Source organism: Eimeria tenella, genomic scaffold, assembly GCF_000499545.2.
Source record: "Eimeria tenella Houghton genomic scaffold, Eth_scaff70, whole genome shotgun sequence".
NCBI classification, from domain to species: domain Eukaryota; phylum Apicomplexa; class Conoidasida; order Eucoccidiorida; family Eimeriidae; genus Eimeria; species Eimeria tenella.
In genome coordinates this window covers 113,288-129,781 of record NW_013543440.1, presented here as the reverse complement: position 1 = coordinate 129,781, position 16,494 = coordinate 113,288, and the positions used below count along the sequence as shown (strand labels likewise).

The window sequence follows — 16,494 nt, the reverse complement described above, 5'->3', positions numbered from 1 at the left end:
TGTATACGCTTTTTTCTTGATTTGATAGGCGAGAATCGCTTCACGTACGGACGCATACATGCGCCACACAGCCCCAGGGCAGCGGCAGGTGTGCTGCCGACCGGGGCGCGTAATTTAAAGCTTGCCCTTATCTTTGAAATGTAGTTTAACATCTTTCCTTCTTCTTCTAAGTGAGCTGCCTCAGTTTATTTTTCCACTTCACTGCACCACCGTCCCCGTGTTTCACAGGCTCTGGGTACCTCCCCTTGGTCTCCAGCCCGTGCCTGTTCGCCCTGACAGCCGCGATTCACTTCGCCTGCTTTCCGCCCCCTGCCTGCCGTCTGTACCTCCTTCAAATCTGTCTTGCGCTCACTACAGACGTTCCAGATAGTAGTGCCTGGCTGGCCTGCCTCCCCGTTGAGGAGCCCACGGCACCAGGAGACGGCGCTTCTTCCCCCGTCTTCGCTCTCCCAGCGAGCAGCAGCAGGGCAGTGCCAAGCAGCGTAGCTTCACCACCTCCAGTGCCTGCTGCATCTGCCGGCCAGCCACTTCGACTGCCTTCGAGTCGTCTTTGCTTCTTCGCGGCCGGGCAGCGCGCCGCAGACCAGCAGGGGCTCCAGCCCGCCTGCAGTGAGTCTGTACACACACGCAGTGACGCGCTAGTTGCTGCTGCACAGCAGTGCAGCAGCGCAGCGGCACAGCTGCGCAGCAGCACAGCAGCGCAGCACGAGCCCGCTGCTGGGCTCCGTAGTTGGCTCTTCTCTTGTGAAGGACGCACTGACTCTTGCCACTTTGTCGACCTACTTCCTCTAATTTGCTGCCACTAAGAGGCACGCACTGCAGCAAATAGCTCGCCGCCAAGCAGCAGCAGCGCGCAACTTGCGGCTGCAGCAGCCGCTGCTGCTGGACCCCCTGCGGCTCCTATGAGTGGCCTGGGCGCAGCTAATTGCCCTTTTTGCTGCGACTTCTTTGGCCTGCTGTCAGCAGAACATGTAGGTCGGGGTGGCGGGTCTATCCTCTCGACAGCAAACCGCGCAGCAGCCCGGGTCCCCCCCTCGCCGGCCGTCTGCTGCCAGCAGCAGCAGCAGCAGCAGCAGCAGCTGCTGCACGCGAGCTAGGAGCAGCAGTCGCAAGCCCTTATCTCTCGCTCGTCTACATGAGGGGCCGGAAGAACCCCGGCGGCCAGAGGCCTCGCCAGGGCCCGCCCACTGGGGATGATGCTGCTGCGTTTCCTGCTGCTGCTGCTGCTGCTGCTGACGACCAGCCCCTGGTGGTGCCTCAGCGGCAGCCCCGCTGGATCCGCTTCCTCGCGCGCCGCCTGCGGTGTATGTACATCAAAGAAGACAGGTGCGTGGTGGACTGGCGGCAGTCTGCGCAGGCCCAAGTCAGTGTTGCAGTTCCGCGGGCGAGCCGCCGCCACCGGCTGCGCCTGCGGCGCCGCAGGAGGCACCACCAAGAGCCCAGTTCTGCGGCAAACTTGAATAGTGGCGGCAAGCACTGGCAGGGCCACGGGGCGCGGGAGGAGGCGGGCTCTGGGGTGTACGTACACCCCGCGGAGGAGGCGCGGGCCACGGGCGAGGTCGAGGACGAAGCCGGCTCCGAAGACGCAGACAAACCCAGCCAGTACGCCAGCCCCACAGATGCATGCACTTGCATGCAAATGCTCTGCCCCCAGGCGGTCCCCAGGCGGGGGCTCGAGGGGCTGGAGGCAGCAGAAGACGGGGCCAGGACGGCCACTCAGGAAGCAGCAACAGCCACAGCTTCACCCAGCAGCGACCTCTTGGACTCTGCTGCTTGTGCGCTTCCTGCTGCGCCAGCAGCAGCAGCGGGGCCGGAGCCTTTCGGCGGAAGCCACTTGGAGGCGCGGGGCGAGGCCCCGTCCGCAGGATTTGCTGCAGCAGATGCAGCGGCTGCAGTCGCAGCTCCCTCGGTTTCCGCATCTGCTGCAGCCTCTGCTGCTGCTTCGCCGTCGCTTTCTGCTGCTGCTTCCCTTCCCATCGGCCCTCAGGTGAGCATGTGGCCGCTGGTGTCGCTGGAGGAGATGGCGGCGGAGGACATGAGCCGCCTCTTTGAGAAACTTGAGCAGCAGCGCATGCGCTTCAACAAGCTTCAGCGACAAGCAGCAGCAACAACAGACAGCAGCAGCAGCAGCAGCAGCAGCACTTGGGACCGACGCCAGGAGGTGCAGTCGCTCTCTTCTGTCCTTATTAACGCCTCTGTGCGCTCCATGTTGGGTTCTGAGGGGCTTAACATGCCTTGTGTTCATTCTCACGACGGAATTCAAGTTTGGAAGGGAGAGTCTGGGGTGGGAAACTTGGCATGCAGAGGTGCGTGGACATTGGCGCTGCTGTTGCTGCTGCTGCTGCTGCTGCCGCTGCATTCGGTGCCTTTGCTGTGGAGTTAGCACAGGCATTTTGGCTTTGTGAACTTCTTAAGGCCGACACAGCGCAGAGGCCTCAGGGGAGGAGAGGCAGCAGCTGCTGCAGGTTGTCCATAAGCTTCAGAATGCTGCTTCTCTGGCTTGCTTGTGTGTGTGCACTTAGCAACATTTCTCCTACCCGTTTCACCTCGTTTGTACGCGAGTTTCGCGAGCAACTCCGATCTGCGGTCTCTGTGGGACAAGAACGTCACGGAGCAGCATGTGGTGGAGCAGCTGGACGCAGGCCATGACATATGTTATGTGGCTTTCCGGCGCGTCGCTACGGTGTACCCTCGCGATGTCTGTACACTTCGAGTCAAGTGCAGATTCAGGACCAACCCGAAAGTAGCAGGATCAACAGAGGGGCTGCCAGAAGCTGACGGCGCTCTCAGCACCACCAGCAGCAACGGACAAGGAACAGAGGCAGAGGCAGAGGCAACAGCTTATGCGTCCATGAGCTGTTCTATAGACCATCCTGATGTGCCGGAGGCGTACGTTCCCACCCTTCTAAGCACTTTTGCTTGTCTCAGTATTGTTACCATGCTTCCATCCCATCGTTTCGGAATCCCACTAAGTGAACTGCGTTTTTGTTGCTTTCACGGTCAAATTGATGCCAAGACTGATGAGCCACAGTTACTATATGAGATTTTCACGGGCCCTCATTTCTTTTCGTCCCACAGGGATGTGTATATGCATGCCTTCGACTGTAGGCTGGTCTGCCTTCGACTGTAGGCTGGCCCTGCTGGATGCTGCCACAGATCTTAAACTCCCAAACTTGCGATATTTCTGCTTTTGTGGACAGGCCGGGTCGTGTGCGAATGGACATTCGCGTGAACGCATATCTCGCTAAGCCTGTCTGGACTCCATTTGGCTGTGAGCCCCCTGTCCGACATGAGGCGTTTCTTCTGCTTATGTTGATAAGTGTTTAGTGCTGCGTTGTTGCTTGATTCCGTATTCGAGTCCGTGCTTGCCTTTCCTACTTGTAAGCAAATGAATTTCGCTATTTCTTTCGACTTGCTAACGAGTACAGCAACTACGAACAACGTTACCATTCTCAGTAGAAAAGTCGAAGACATTTTTATCTTCTCAGTTAACGAAATAATATTGAGCACTGCTGTACAACTTGTTCTTTTGCCTCAGTGTGGAGTGAAGTCACCCTATTCAACGAATCAGACCCAGGCGGTTGGATACCGGCAGCCATCACGAGGACCATGTCGGCAAAGCTGCTGCCCTCTACTGTTGAGAAATTCTCCGCTCAGATTATGAAGCACTAGTAAGTGACAACAACTAGATAAATCGCAAAATCAATTAGTGACTTATTCAGCAGGATATAGATAACGGCAGGTATAAGAACAGCATTTAGACTAGTCAAGCAAAGGCTTGCTGTGGCCAGCATTCCGTCATGGTCTGCACACTTGACTGGCCAAGATTCCGTCTTTGTTGTTTCCGAGAGTAGCTGTGCTTTGCTATCAGCACTAGTAAATATTGTTCCTTTAATCAATGTTTCATCATTGCGGCAAGCGATTCACTTCGTGTGGCTGGTGCAGCAACATCGCGTGGACAGGATCTGCCACAGGCTTTGCGGCTCGGAAGCTGAAGATGAATAAACTGGTGTTGACATAGGTGTGTTTGTTTCCCACTTATATTCAGATGCAGAGTAATAATCAGTGAAACAGTACGATCGGTATGCTAAGAAATGATTATATTACAGTAAAATGCTAAACCCTAATAAATCCTTGTAACAAGTAGCAGTGTAATTGCAAACAGTGTCTGGTTAGTCATGGCAGCGCGTCGGCGACATTACGTGCATGCAGTCGTTGGTGTTGCTTTGGGCTTGGGCTTATGGGTTTGGAGTGTAAGTGCATGGAGCCGAGATGGCCGCTGTGGGCGCACATAAACTTGGGGAAATTTGCAGAACTTCAAGTGCTTAATCACGATCAGTTTAAAGTGCAGCACGTGCTCCGAACTTAGCTGTTGGTGCATCTCTCATATTGCTGTGCTTTTTTTCCAGGCAAGGGATGCGAAACATGTACACTATAGGACAAATTAGTAGGAGCCATGAAAGAAAAAATAACCAAATAACAATGAATGAGGTCTAGTGTCACTGCTGTCACTTTCAGTCTGCGTGCGGCGCATGGAGGGATCGGAAGCAAAGGCAGACATTAGTTATTTGCATCGGCATACACAAAGGCATCGATGAAACACGTACAGTCAAATTATATGTGATAAAAAGTATATTTGTTCCCATTATTTGCATATGCACGTAGTCAGCTAGTCCATTCCTGCTACTTGTCTCGCTTGCGCTCGTCTCAGGTAAAAGGCAAAACGGCCTGCCAGTGCAAGCTGAACACCCGTGGTTGTGTCAGTTCGATGTTTCCTCGACGGTGTTTCTGGGGTCTGGGGCTAAAGCTTGCAGTTGATACCGATCCTGTACGACGTTTCAGCTGGTTTTGAGGGCTCTTGGACATGCATCTCATGCACGTTTTGCACTTGTTGCTTTTTTCGTGTTTGCGGGGGTTTGAGATGTTTTTTTGCTGTCGTTCTGGCGCTGACGGGTGGTGAATGGCTCATTTGTCCTTGTGTTCGTGCTCTTTTCGTGTTTTGATACATATTTTCATTTAGGGTTTGCTGATTCTTCGTTCTGCTTTTGTACATTTATTTCATTGCAAATGAAGTTAGGTAGAGGCTTGGCTGTCAGTAGCGTCTACGCCTTCAGATATTTCTGTCCTGACTGCATTTGATGAAATGTATTTGTACTTGCGTCTCTTGAGCGTACCTGAGCTCGTGCTGTTGCTGCGGCTGCGGCCTTCGGCATATGCCTGGTCGCGCAGCTGCCAAGCGTTCTCGCCTTTATTTTGTTGAGGGCTGAGGCTTTTGCTTCGAGGGTTTGTTTCGCAGTGGCTAGCTTGGCTCTCGCTCTGGCAGCAACAAGAGAGTACTATATATAAACATTTTAGAAACGCTAAAAACTGAAAGAACGGGGAAAAAGGCTTTATTAATTCATTAGAAACATGCTTCTTTCCTTGAATTGTTAGCTAGCCTTCGGGTTTCACCTCACTCTCGCAGTGTAGCTGTGAAGTAACTCATTTATTTGTTCAAGTCGTTTGCTTTATTGGTAGTATTTGCGTGTTTCAGGATTCAGATCATTTGAGCTCTGTCTTACGCATACTTGTGTTTCGTCTGCCTGACTATTTTGGGCTTGCGCCGATAGACTAGCCAATAATTGGAGAAGATGGCAGTCGTATTGGAGGCATTTTGCTGTGGTTGCTCTCGTTATTACCAATTACCATTACCAATTACCATTTTCGTTAATTGCTGTTACGATTTTCATCGTAGTAGTATCAATAAACGACAATTCAACTATACGAATGCACCTCTTGAGGAGGACAAAAACGTAATTATCTCCTGAATCTGCAACTTATTGCAACTCATCGGCTGGACACCTCATACAATCAAGATCCAGGCGATAAGCAGGATGGTTGCAAATGGTGGCGGTAACCTTCAATAAGGTTGACTGTGCTTTTGCCTATTGCCTCAAGTATTGCCGCCACTGTAAACTACTCACTTGTTCAGGAGTGGATAAGAGTTCGTTTTAAAAGGGGGAGGGGAACGCTAGTCATCTTTTGAAACGCATACTAATCCACCCGATAAGCATTTCCTACCTTGGAATGTTAACAATACTGGCATTAGCATGGAGGACCGAAGCAAATTAAGTCCAGAGTCACATCTACTGTGATTATCAGTGCAGCTATATATACTGTTGTTTGCAAGTGAATATCGAAACATGTCCAGTCCACAAGGCCTCACTATGTCACTTCACCTGCAATGGCAGCTGTTTGCTTCTCGTGGGCTGTTTGACGTGAAACCCTCAACGAAAATGCAACTAAGACAACGCTCAATGGGAGACAGGCGCATTAGGCTTTCTTTCAGCCCTCCCTGTGGCCTTCAAAGAGTAGCTACTTCTCAAGGCACCAGCGCGACACAGAGTTAGCCAGTTAGCCAGCTGAGTTAGCTGAAAGCTTGCCAAGTAGCTATCTGTGTGCGTGTGCTGTTGCTACATTCCTGTTGTTCAGAGCGAGCTCCTTGTGCCCACAGGCCCAATATATTAAATTTTGTTAAACACGCGTTTTTCTGTTCAGTCTGTGTGCGTTGAATTTGTCATCCTTTTGATTAACTTTTCTCTCTGGGATCGCAGCCACGGCTAAAATGCAGAGTGCTGAAATCGCGCCAAAACAGGCCCTAATATACAGCCACAGATAAAACTTATTGATTATTTGGGTATCTGGACACCGGCTTGAATGCAAAAGCAAGTAAAAAGTAAAAACTCCTTCTAGCCCAGAAATCCTATGTGTGCTTTCTCAGCGCATTTGTGTGCGGAGAGCATTGCCTACGATGCATGCACAAATGATGCACGCACCTGGTGTTTCAAAATACAGGATTTAAGGCTGATTCACTTCAAACAAGTAGACTACTACGTGTAAAAGCGAACATGGACGAAACCAAGTGAGGGCCACGTGGTGTCGCGCTTGCTGTCTAGCATGTGCTGCGTGGCGTTCGAGTATGCATAGCCAAAGGGCAGAAAGCAGACTAGGTTAGCAGTAAACTTTCCTCAACTGGAAATTTCATCATGAAACAAACAGCCTTATGTGGTCCACAGAACATGTGGAGGAGCGTAATTCCACGGTGCCGAGTTCAGCCAGCTTGCTCGACCACGGCACACAAACATCAGGGACTACACTGGAAGCTCAAGAACGCAAAAAGATTTGTTCGAATGCTTTATCAACGTACCTTTTACACAGCTTTATCCTCACTGTCCCGCCTGTACAGACACCCCACGTGCTATGCCCGCCTCCAACGGCTAGCACCAACGGCAGGAAGCCTGGAGAGTTATTTGCGCACTCCCCAACGGGCTTTTTGTAGGATCAGCAAGCATCCAGTAATTTAATTGGATTAAAACGGAATATTTTTCAATATAATAGAGCTGCATGCGTAGATCAGTTCCCCAGATGCATGCGCTGTGCTGCTTGGCTCGACACTGGGGGTGGCCGCCAATGTTTCATCACGGCAATTGTATGCCGCTATTCCCGTATTAAATAAACTTGTAAATTGGACAGTGATAGCGGCAGGTTTGCCGCTTGAAGATACATCTGCTTTCCTCTCTCTTTCACTCGGCTCATCCCCCGGTCACAGCCTCCTTGATTCCTGGTTATTTCTTCGTTTCAAGCTTTAAAATTTTCCTCATGTTCTCAACAGCCCCAACGTTGCTCATATGTCTTTTCCCTTTTCTTCTTTTTGTATATCAAGCCTCCCTTTGGAGTCCACTGCCCCTTGGCTGCAGCTGCTCCCCATAGCCAAGGCCTTTGCCGCGCAAGCTCATCGCGAAATGGCTTCATCTCGACTATTTTAAAAGGAGTGAACCCCCCTGCTTTTCTCGACGTCTCAGGCGCTTTTTGTGCGGGCCTGCAGCAGCTGCCTGAGTCTGCTGCTGCTGCTGCTGCTGCTGCTGCTGCTGTCCGCGGCGCCTCAAGGCAGCTAGGAGTTCCTTGAGCCCTCGCTGCGTTCCCTGCTAGAACTGCTGCCCACAATGGAGGGGGAGGGGGACCAGCAGCCGCTGCTGGCTGCTGGCGTCTCTGAAGCTGGGGGGACTTCCGGGGGCCCCCCTGGAGGTGGAGGCGACAGAGGAGGGGGCCCCCTAGTGGGGGGGGCAAAGAAGAAAGAAAATGAGGACTCTGAACAAGTGGCCCCCCTGCGCTACGCCGCGCCCCTGGGGGGCCCCAAGGGGGCCCTCCTTCGTTCTTTGCCGGTCCTTTTTGTTTTGTCTCTGGTGCTTGTTGTGGTTGGGGTATACGTGGCTTACCACATAGCCCCGCTGCTGCAGCAGCACGGCGCAGACAGACAGGCCTTCGGCAGAGGCTTGTCCGAGTTCATTGTGTTTCTTTTCCTGTTCGCCGTCTTCATCCTTTGCTTCGCTTTGAGCGTTTTCGTGCGCCCCGGAACTCCAAACGAAACAGATGAAGATGCCATGGAGACCCACACTGCAGCTGTGAGCCCGCTGGCGGGGCTGCGGTGTATGTACAGCTTAGTTTTACTCCAACTCAATTCGCAGCTGCTGCCCACAGTGAAAGCACAGCTGCAGATCTTGTTGATTTGCGCACATCTTTTAACGGGTTTGCTTCCCTTTTATTTGTCTTTTAAGCTTTGCATTTGCTTCTGTTTGTCCTTTTGCTTTTTTCTTTAATTTCTTCTGTTTGAATGTGCATTTCGCTGTTTCTTTTTCTCCATGTCTTGCCACCATTCCAGTGAGCCGTGGCGTTTTTGGGCTAACTATCAATGCCAGTTGTCTGCACCGGCAAGTGGCGTTAGTGATTTATTAGTTGAAATATATTTTTGGATTTGTTTCTTTGTTGGATTTATTTGCTGCAACAACTCAGGAAACGAAGAGCAGCGGCGGGCTGCGCGTGTGCAAGTGGTGCGGTGTATGTAAACCCGACCGGACTCACCACTGCCGCGTCTGCCGCTGCTGCATTTTGCGAATGGACCACCACTGCCCCTGGCTGGCCAATTGTGTTGGCTGGGGAAACCACAAGTACTTCATGTTGTTGCTGCTTTACGGAACTCTCACTTGTTTGTTTGTGGGCGGGACGATGATCGAGTCCCTCGTCAGAGTCGTCGGAGAACCCAAGGTGGATTTACACCCCAAATGAATTCCCCTATATCGCAAATGTTGAAGAAACTGCATTTGTAAAATCGTGCTTATTTCTGGACCGCTGCTTCTGAGCAGAATGCGGTGCTGCTGCAGTAACCCCTTGCATGCGTGCAAGCAAGCGGACAGGTTATTTCACTTTCTCGTTTAATTTATTAATCTGGTCTTCTCGGTTTGCGCTTCCTCTGCAGACGGACTTCGGGGAGCTGTTTGCCCTGCTGTTGGGCTCAATTCTGGATTTGTTTCTCTTTGCTGTTCTATTCCTGTTTGGCTTATTTCATCTTTACCTCCTAGCCAAGGGGATGACTACAATCGAGTTCTGCGAAAAGAGACTTAGGAGGACCGATGCACAACCGCCAGCTGTACGTACACCAAAGAATTGTCTGAAGTGCACACGCACATATGGTGCACGTGCTTGCATATATTTTCCTCCCAAGCAAGCATGTTTCTCTAATCACCGCCTCGTTAAAAGGGAAAGAAAGCAGCTGTATGCAATCCCTTTGTATAATTCGATGTTTTTACTGTTTTCATTTGTCACTGAAGCTCAATACGGGTGCACATGCAGCTGGCCTTCATGCTTTTTATCGTTCTTGTTTCAATTTTTTGTGCAGGATATCTGGAACCTGGGATTCTGGCGAAATTTCAACGAGGTATTCGGGTACAACCCTCTCCTGTGGTTCCTCCCCATTGGTGAGATACATTTAATTTTTGCCACATTTTAGTTTTAGATACGAGCTAGCGGCTGGGGCACAGAGGAACGGTGTGTGGAGAGGGCTGGCTCATGATTCCCGACAGAGACGTTTGGGGTTTACGTTTTAAAGACTTTATGGAAAGAGGGTTTAGATTTGTGTAGATAAGCTTCTAGCGTTTAGGGCTAAGGGTTTGGGTCCAGGGTTTGCGCTTGTTTTCAGACAATCGTCGAGGTGACGGGAAGCACTTCCTCATCTCGCGGTCTGCTTCAAATGCAGCAGCTCGCCAATGAGATGTTACTGATGTTTCTTGTTGCCTTTGTGTTTATATTGTTTGTTGTCGCTTATCTCATTTCTGCCTCTCTTTGCTGCTTTATTCTTGCCGTGAGAAACTGCACAAGCAGCAGAAACGCCACAGGAGGCTTCTAGCCTCTGCCGCTGCTGCAGCTGCTGTCACGAAAATGCAGCATAAAATGGATGGAGAGCTTTGCAAGCCAACAAATAAACTTGTCATCAAAAAGTAGGAGAATGCTCGAGAAGTGGAAGTGTAAACTAGTGTAGCTTTACTTGTGCGCGTAGAACAAGTGACGATAAACGCTGTAGATAACCGATACAGCCTTTAACAGGCAGACAAATAATATTTTGCTGATGCATGAGCACTTGTACGATGAACGAGAAGCCCGGTGAAACCAGGACAGAGATGGAGACAGAAAAATAAGGAACAAGTCATGCTCTCCCCCTTCTCACGCATTTAATTCCTCCCGGTGTAGCATTTACGTAATATGAAACATGGAGGCAAGATTCTTCTTCGGAGTGACATAAAGTTGTGCGGAGATGGTAGTATGAGCTTTGCTTTTTGTCGCTTTCTTCCCGTGCTAGAGAGGACACTAGAGCTTTGCTGTTGAAGAGACGAAGCCGAGAGTACCTTTATACTAACAAACTGCATACAGCGTAGATACAGTCATGTTTCACTCTTACAAAGTGGCCAATATGGCAAAAGCTATGCAGATTGGCCCACTAAAACCCACCCCACGGCGTGTTGAATTCCGGAGCCCTGCAGGTGCATCCCTATAAATTGTCCTGAACAGTTCACTGTGTGCGAGTTAATTATATGCAGTGAAGAGTGGCTAATTTTCATCGGTTTTTGAACTGCCCATCCCGGCCATTTTGGCAAACGAAGCACTTGCATTTGGCCGGGCGTCTAGAGGAGCAATTCACGGGAACACTCCACAAAACAAATGGGACACTAAAGACAACAGTAACACAGATCCAAAACCTAAATTTTGAAGCGATAATCTTGGACTCCCCTTAGATCATGTATGAAGGTCATGAGGATGTGTCACATATACGCATAACTCGCACCAGTCCATTGGCCTATTCAGTGAAGCAATGGAAAAAATACACTTGACGCGTTTTGGTCTATTACATTCTAAGCGTTGAACCAAATTTTACTGAAGAGCTAAGGTTCTTTATTGTTCATGTCAACTGCGTTCATGGGGAGCACTTCGTCTGCTCATGGCTCAGTCGCAGCCCTCAGTGCCGACGGCGGCGTCAAAACGCCTAAGGTTGTGCAACGCATCTACCCTTTTAAATTGCCTCTGACACTGCAGCTCGTTTAAACGAGGCTTATAAACTTATTTTTCATCTTCACTTTTATGTCTGCGAAGCTCAGTTGAACATATTTCACAGCCCTGGCACTGTCTGAATGGCGTAACCGGTCGGTCAGTGGCCGGTGGTGCTGCGCCCTCGTGGCTCACATTCACTTTTTCTCCGTCGTGAACCTCTTGTCCCATTACTATCATTTATTGTTTTTGTTTATTTTTAAATGTAGGAGGTCATTGAATCCTAATTTATACGGCACGGGCTTCGGGTGCGCGTTGACCACTCGAATTTCGACCGCCTGGGCGAGCAGCTGCAATTTGTCATTTGATCATTAAACATTTCTTCTTCACTCCTAAAAAAGATTCCTTTATCTTCAAGTCCTTGGACTACTTGATATTAGCCCATTCCCCCACAACTTCGCAAGCTGTTCCTTGCACTTCGTTTGCTCCTTCCCCCCATTGCTTGCTGGCTGGTGGCAGTTTGTAGTATTTTTCGTAAACTAGATGTAACGTGTCGGTTGTGGAGCTTGACTCGAATCTGTCCCTGCTTCGCTTCACTGCTGCCCCTTTCTCCCCTTCCTTGGCGTCTGCTGTTTGTCACGACACGAACAAGTCGACAAAAAGGAAGGCAAACCAAACCTGGTATAGATCTCGGTTCCCGATGGTTGGTCTGTCTTCTAAGACAGTCACTTCAAGATAATGGGCCTCGCAGAATCTGTCTTAGTGGGCATCGAACCCGGAGAGCAGCCCCAGCAGCGGCCTCGTGGGGTCACCTGCATAGCCGAGGCAACAGCAACACAGCAGCGGCTGCTGCACATACCCTTATTATGTGGGGCCTGGACGTACGTAGATTTCAGCACGTTGCTAGGTGAAGGGAGCTACGGCGCGGTCTATGCTGGCTCGGTAGACAGAAGCACCTGCCGGTACTCCCCGGGAGGGGCCCTCGGGGGCCCCTGCTTCACCCGAGTCCCTGGGGCCCCAAGGCCCCACCGCCACCTTGAAATCCCTAGGGGATCTGTAAGGCGCACAGACTTGTTGGAAGGGGAGAGCCGGCAGAGCAGCAGGTGCAGCAGCAGCAGCAGGGGCAGCTGCAGCAGCAGCTGCAGCAGCAGCAGTAGCGTTTCTTCTCGGATGGGTTGTCAGTACTGCTTCTTTGATAGGACTCGACAGGTGGCGGTAAAGGCACTGAGGCATTCATCAGAAAGGCAGCAGCAGTTTTTCATCAATCGATTCAAATTCTTGCAGCTAATTAGGCTGCAGCAGCTGCTGAGCAGCAGCAGCGGCCACGATACAGACACAGATACTGAAACGTGCACCGAAGCAGAACTAGACAGAGAGATAAAGCCGGAAACCAAGGGAGATGCTAAGCCCGGGACAGCAACGAAATTTAAAACCGAAAAAGGGACAGAGGAACAGCAGAATGAAGTACCCGACACGACAGCGAGCAGCAAAGAAGCTACGGAGCTTGCTGCCGATTCGAGTGAACATACAGCTCATCCGCCGAAACAAATACAAAACGACGCATTCGCCATGCTGTTGGCAACCATACACGAGCGTTGCCACCCCCCATCAGGAGCAACAGCACCCCCACCTCCAGAGGCAGCTGCCGCTGCAGCAGCAGTAGCAGGGGGTTCTAGCTGCAGCTGTTGTCGCTTCCTACAGTTCCCTAGTTTCGACTCCTTACACCTGCTGCAGGTATTTGGGGTGTATGCATGCAGCCGGGTGTCTCGCGAGTTTTTGGTTATGGAAAAACTGGCGGGTCCCACACTTTTCGAGTATTTGTGTCGAAAGTACAGCCAAGTTCTGCCCACAGAATGGGAGGCCTCCCAGATCATTGTGCCTATTCTGAAGGGACTGAGGTGCATACACCAAGAGGGGGTAAGCTGCTGCTTTTGCTACTGTAGCTGCTGCTGCTACAGCAGCGGCAGGAAATATAGCACAAAAAGTGTAGACAAACGCGCTTGCTGCCGCTATTCGTGTACTTGCATCTGCAGCAGGTGCCGCTGGTTCTGCAGCTACTGCCTGTGTGTCTGCCTCTGCTGCGCCATATGCTGCTGCTGCTGCTTCGGCCAATTTACAGCGTTGCGTGAATTGTCTGTGTCTCTTCTGCAGTTTATTCACGGAGATATAAAGCTTGAAAATATCATGTTTAGGTCTGCTGCACCTCATCCCGCAACTCTAACTTTAGTGGATTTGGACGGGCTGACGCCATTACCATGTGCAGCAGCACGAGCAGCACAGGCTTACTCTATTGCTACTGCTGCTGCACAGCAGCAGCAGCAAGGTGGATCTGGAACGGGTGGGAAAAGGAACCTTTTGCTGCGCACTGCGGGGGTAAAGGATCCAGCTTCAGCAGCAAACGCAGCAGCCGCAGCCGCTGCAGCAGCAGCCTGCACCAGCTCTCTTGCTTCTTTACTAAGCGGGGAAGGGGGGGCTCTCGAGGGTCTCTGCTGCACCCCTCAGTACCTGCCGGCTGAAGTTGTAAAGGAGAGAAAACTATCAACGTTCGCTGACCTGCATGCAGTGGGGTGTATATGCTACTTGCTAATGGAGGGTTGCTTCCCGCATGAAAGAGTCAACCTTAAAAGGTAAGAATAAGTAGATTGGATACTTGTTCACTGCTTCATACGTCACTCGTTTGCTTATTTAGTCATTTTACACCAAAAGTCGCACCAGAAATTAGATAGTAAGCAGCGAACGGTCTGGTTGGCTCTAATTTGTTTGCTAAGGATTAGTAATACGAGTCCAGTTTTGGTGAAATGGGAATGCATGGAGAGGCTGTTCATTCATTGTGCATTCAACCATCTATTTGTTTCTTCGATCATTGAACGCGTAGAAGCGTGTGCCCAAGTGCCTGCATCAATTTAGAGAAGGGATAGTCAATAAACCACTCAAATGCGTACCGTAGCGAATGCACAAACACTACCTCGCCCAAACGACTACGCAGCGAAATGTGGATGTAGAGTAATAAGCCTTTTTGTTTAATTTTCTCTATGCAGCCAAGGAATAATAAGCAGCGGCCGCTTGTGTCAGCAGCTATCCCAAGATGTCCGCTATCCCCGCCTAAAGCAGCAGTACTCTCTTCTATGCGAAAACTTTATGCGTAAGCTCCTCAGCAGCAGCAGCAGACACAGGTTTCAGACAGCAGCAGAGGCTCTGGCTCACCCCTGGATAGCGTACGCCCGCAGCCTGAGAACCCCGCAGCAGCAGCAACAGGAAAAGCTGCTGCTGCGCTCAGTGCTCGATGCTGCAGAGGCTGCAGCTGCTGCTGCAGCAGAAGCAGCAGAAAAGGTGGCAAGGGCGGCGAAGGAACAGAAACAGGCAGAGGCTGCGGCAACTGCTGCTGCTGCGGCAGCAGCGCAGGCTGCTGAGGCGGAAGCTGTAGCATTGCAGAGAGCGGCCCAGCAAGCGGCAGCAGCAGCAGCAGCAGCAGCACGGAAAGCTAAAGCGGAGGAGAAGGCACAGCAGGCAGCTGCCGCAGCAACTGCAGCAAAAGCAGAGAAAACTAGGGCAGACCAAGCAGCTGAGCAGGCAGCAGCAGCTGTCGTTGCCCTGGCAGAGTGTCGTGCTGGAGCAGATGAAGAGCCGCTCCTACTGAGCCCTCGCGCTGCAGCAGCTTCTGTAGCTTGCGGCAAGGAAACTTATAATCAAGGGACCTTTCACAATGTGCAGAAGGAACTGCTGCAGCGATTTGTCACGCCTCCCGCTGCTGCTGTTGGTGCTACTGCTGACTCACAACGGCATCAAGGTGTTTACGATGGGGTTTCTGTGCCCCTACTCCCAGTTCCTGCTCTTCAAGTGTCTCAAATAGAAAGAGAAGATTCATTTTTCAAAGGTGCGGCAAGGTTTGTTGCTGCTTCTCGTACACCCAGGACGCCTAGGCGACACCGCAGGTCTGGGGAAGCACCAGCAGCGCAACAGCAGCAACAGCCGCACGAACAGCGTACGGAGGGGAAGAGCGTGAAGGAGGCGAAATACGATAATTCTGGAGCTTCAGCGGAAGCAGATGCTGCAGAAACAGCAGGAGCAAATATGGCTGCAGATTCCAACGGGTCCACTGCTGACTCCTCAGCCTTTGTGCTGTTGAACGAACAGCATAGAGCATTCGCTAAGGCAGGGGCTGTTGCTGCAGCAGCGAAGCCCTCAGTGACTGCCGCTTCCAAGAGTTTGTATGTGCAGCAGCAGCAGAAACAGCAGGCTGGGCGTATGCCAGTTCCTGGAGCTGCTGTCCTTCGGGGTTCTGCTGCAGCGGCGCACAGCACCAGCAGGGGCCCCTCTCCGCCAGCAACAGCACCCGCTGCTGGAAGAGCTGCTCCTGTTAGCCTGTGTACAACCAGGCTACAAACGATACAGCAGCAGCAGCAGCAGCACCACAGCAACAGCAACAGCAGCAACAACGGCCCTGTTGAGCAACAAGGACATCCGCCACAACAGCCGGTCCCAGGTGCAGAACCTGGAGGACCTAATGAGTCAGCTCTGGAGAACACTCGGCTGCAACAACAGAAAACAAGTAGCAATCCAGGTGTAGCGGACAAGAAGCTGACGCAGCAGCAGCAGCAACACCATAATCAGCACCATCACCACCAGCAGAACCGTCACCACCATCACCACCAGCAGCTTCAGGAGCAGCACCGCCCTCAGCGCCAACAGGACAAACGCAACTCACAGAATTCACAGCAACAGCAGGAACAACAAAATGTTCCTGTCGAAAGCATGCCAAACTGGTACGAGGGTTTGGTGGGCCTCTTGGGCGTAGTGGCGCTACAAACACCGCGAGACAACCGGCGCTTTGACTGAACTCGTAGAGGCAACAACTACTGCGTGTACGTGTATATACGAAGCGCTCAACTGCCAAAGTAGAAATACTCGTAGCAGCAGCTGCAGCGGCTGCAGGAGCAGCTGTTGCTGCTTCTGCGGCTCTGAGGCTTTGCAATCACAGAGCTACTTTTTGCAGCGCTCACGATGCTGGGCCTGCTGCTTTCACTTGTGCTGTTGTTAACAGTCGAGCACTGGATGAGGTGTACAGACAGCTCGCGGGTCTCCCTTGAAAGGAGGCTTGCTGGTTTCCTGGCTTCGTTACCGCTATTTTATCTTCTTGCGTTT

The 16,494-nt window shown here is 51.4% G+C and overlaps 3 protein-coding genes across 3 annotated transcripts; all 3 read left to right on the top strand.

Annotated features, from left to right (window-relative positions):
- Positions 1-1,135: 1,135 nt before the first annotated feature.
- On the top strand, positions 1,136-4,005 carry ETH_00032195 (uncharacterized protein; the record flags this gene model as incomplete). The annotated part of the gene is made up of 5 exons (XM_013378015.1): positions 1,136-2,306; positions 2,523-2,889; positions 3,201-3,271; positions 3,539-3,671; positions 3,852-4,005. The coding sequence occupies 5 exons, from the start codon at positions 1,136-1,138 to the stop codon at positions 4,003-4,005; spliced, it is 1,896 nt and encodes a 631-aa protein (XP_013233469.1).
- Positions 4,006-7,982: 3,977 nt separating this feature from the next.
- ETH_00032190 (zinc finger DHHC domain-containing protein, putative) lies at positions 7,983-10,083 on the top strand (the record flags this gene model as incomplete). The annotated part of the gene is made up of 5 exons (XM_013378014.1): positions 7,983-8,441; positions 8,830-9,081; positions 9,293-9,463; positions 9,713-9,791; positions 10,013-10,083. The coding sequence occupies 5 exons, from the start codon at positions 7,983-7,985 to the stop codon at positions 10,081-10,083; spliced, it is 1,032 nt and encodes a 343-aa protein (XP_013233468.1).
- A 2,007-nt stretch (positions 10,084-12,090) lies between these two features.
- Positions 12,091-16,188, top strand: ETH_00032185 (CMGC kinase, MAPK family, MEK kinase-related (incomplete catalytic triad), putative; the record flags this gene model as incomplete). The annotated part of the gene is made up of 3 exons (XM_013378013.1): positions 12,091-13,269; positions 13,504-13,979; positions 14,391-16,188. 3 exons carry the CDS (start codon positions 12,091-12,093, stop codon positions 16,186-16,188), a joined length of 3,453 nt encoding a protein of 1,150 aa, XP_013233467.1.
- Positions 16,189-16,494: the final 306 nt, after the last annotated feature.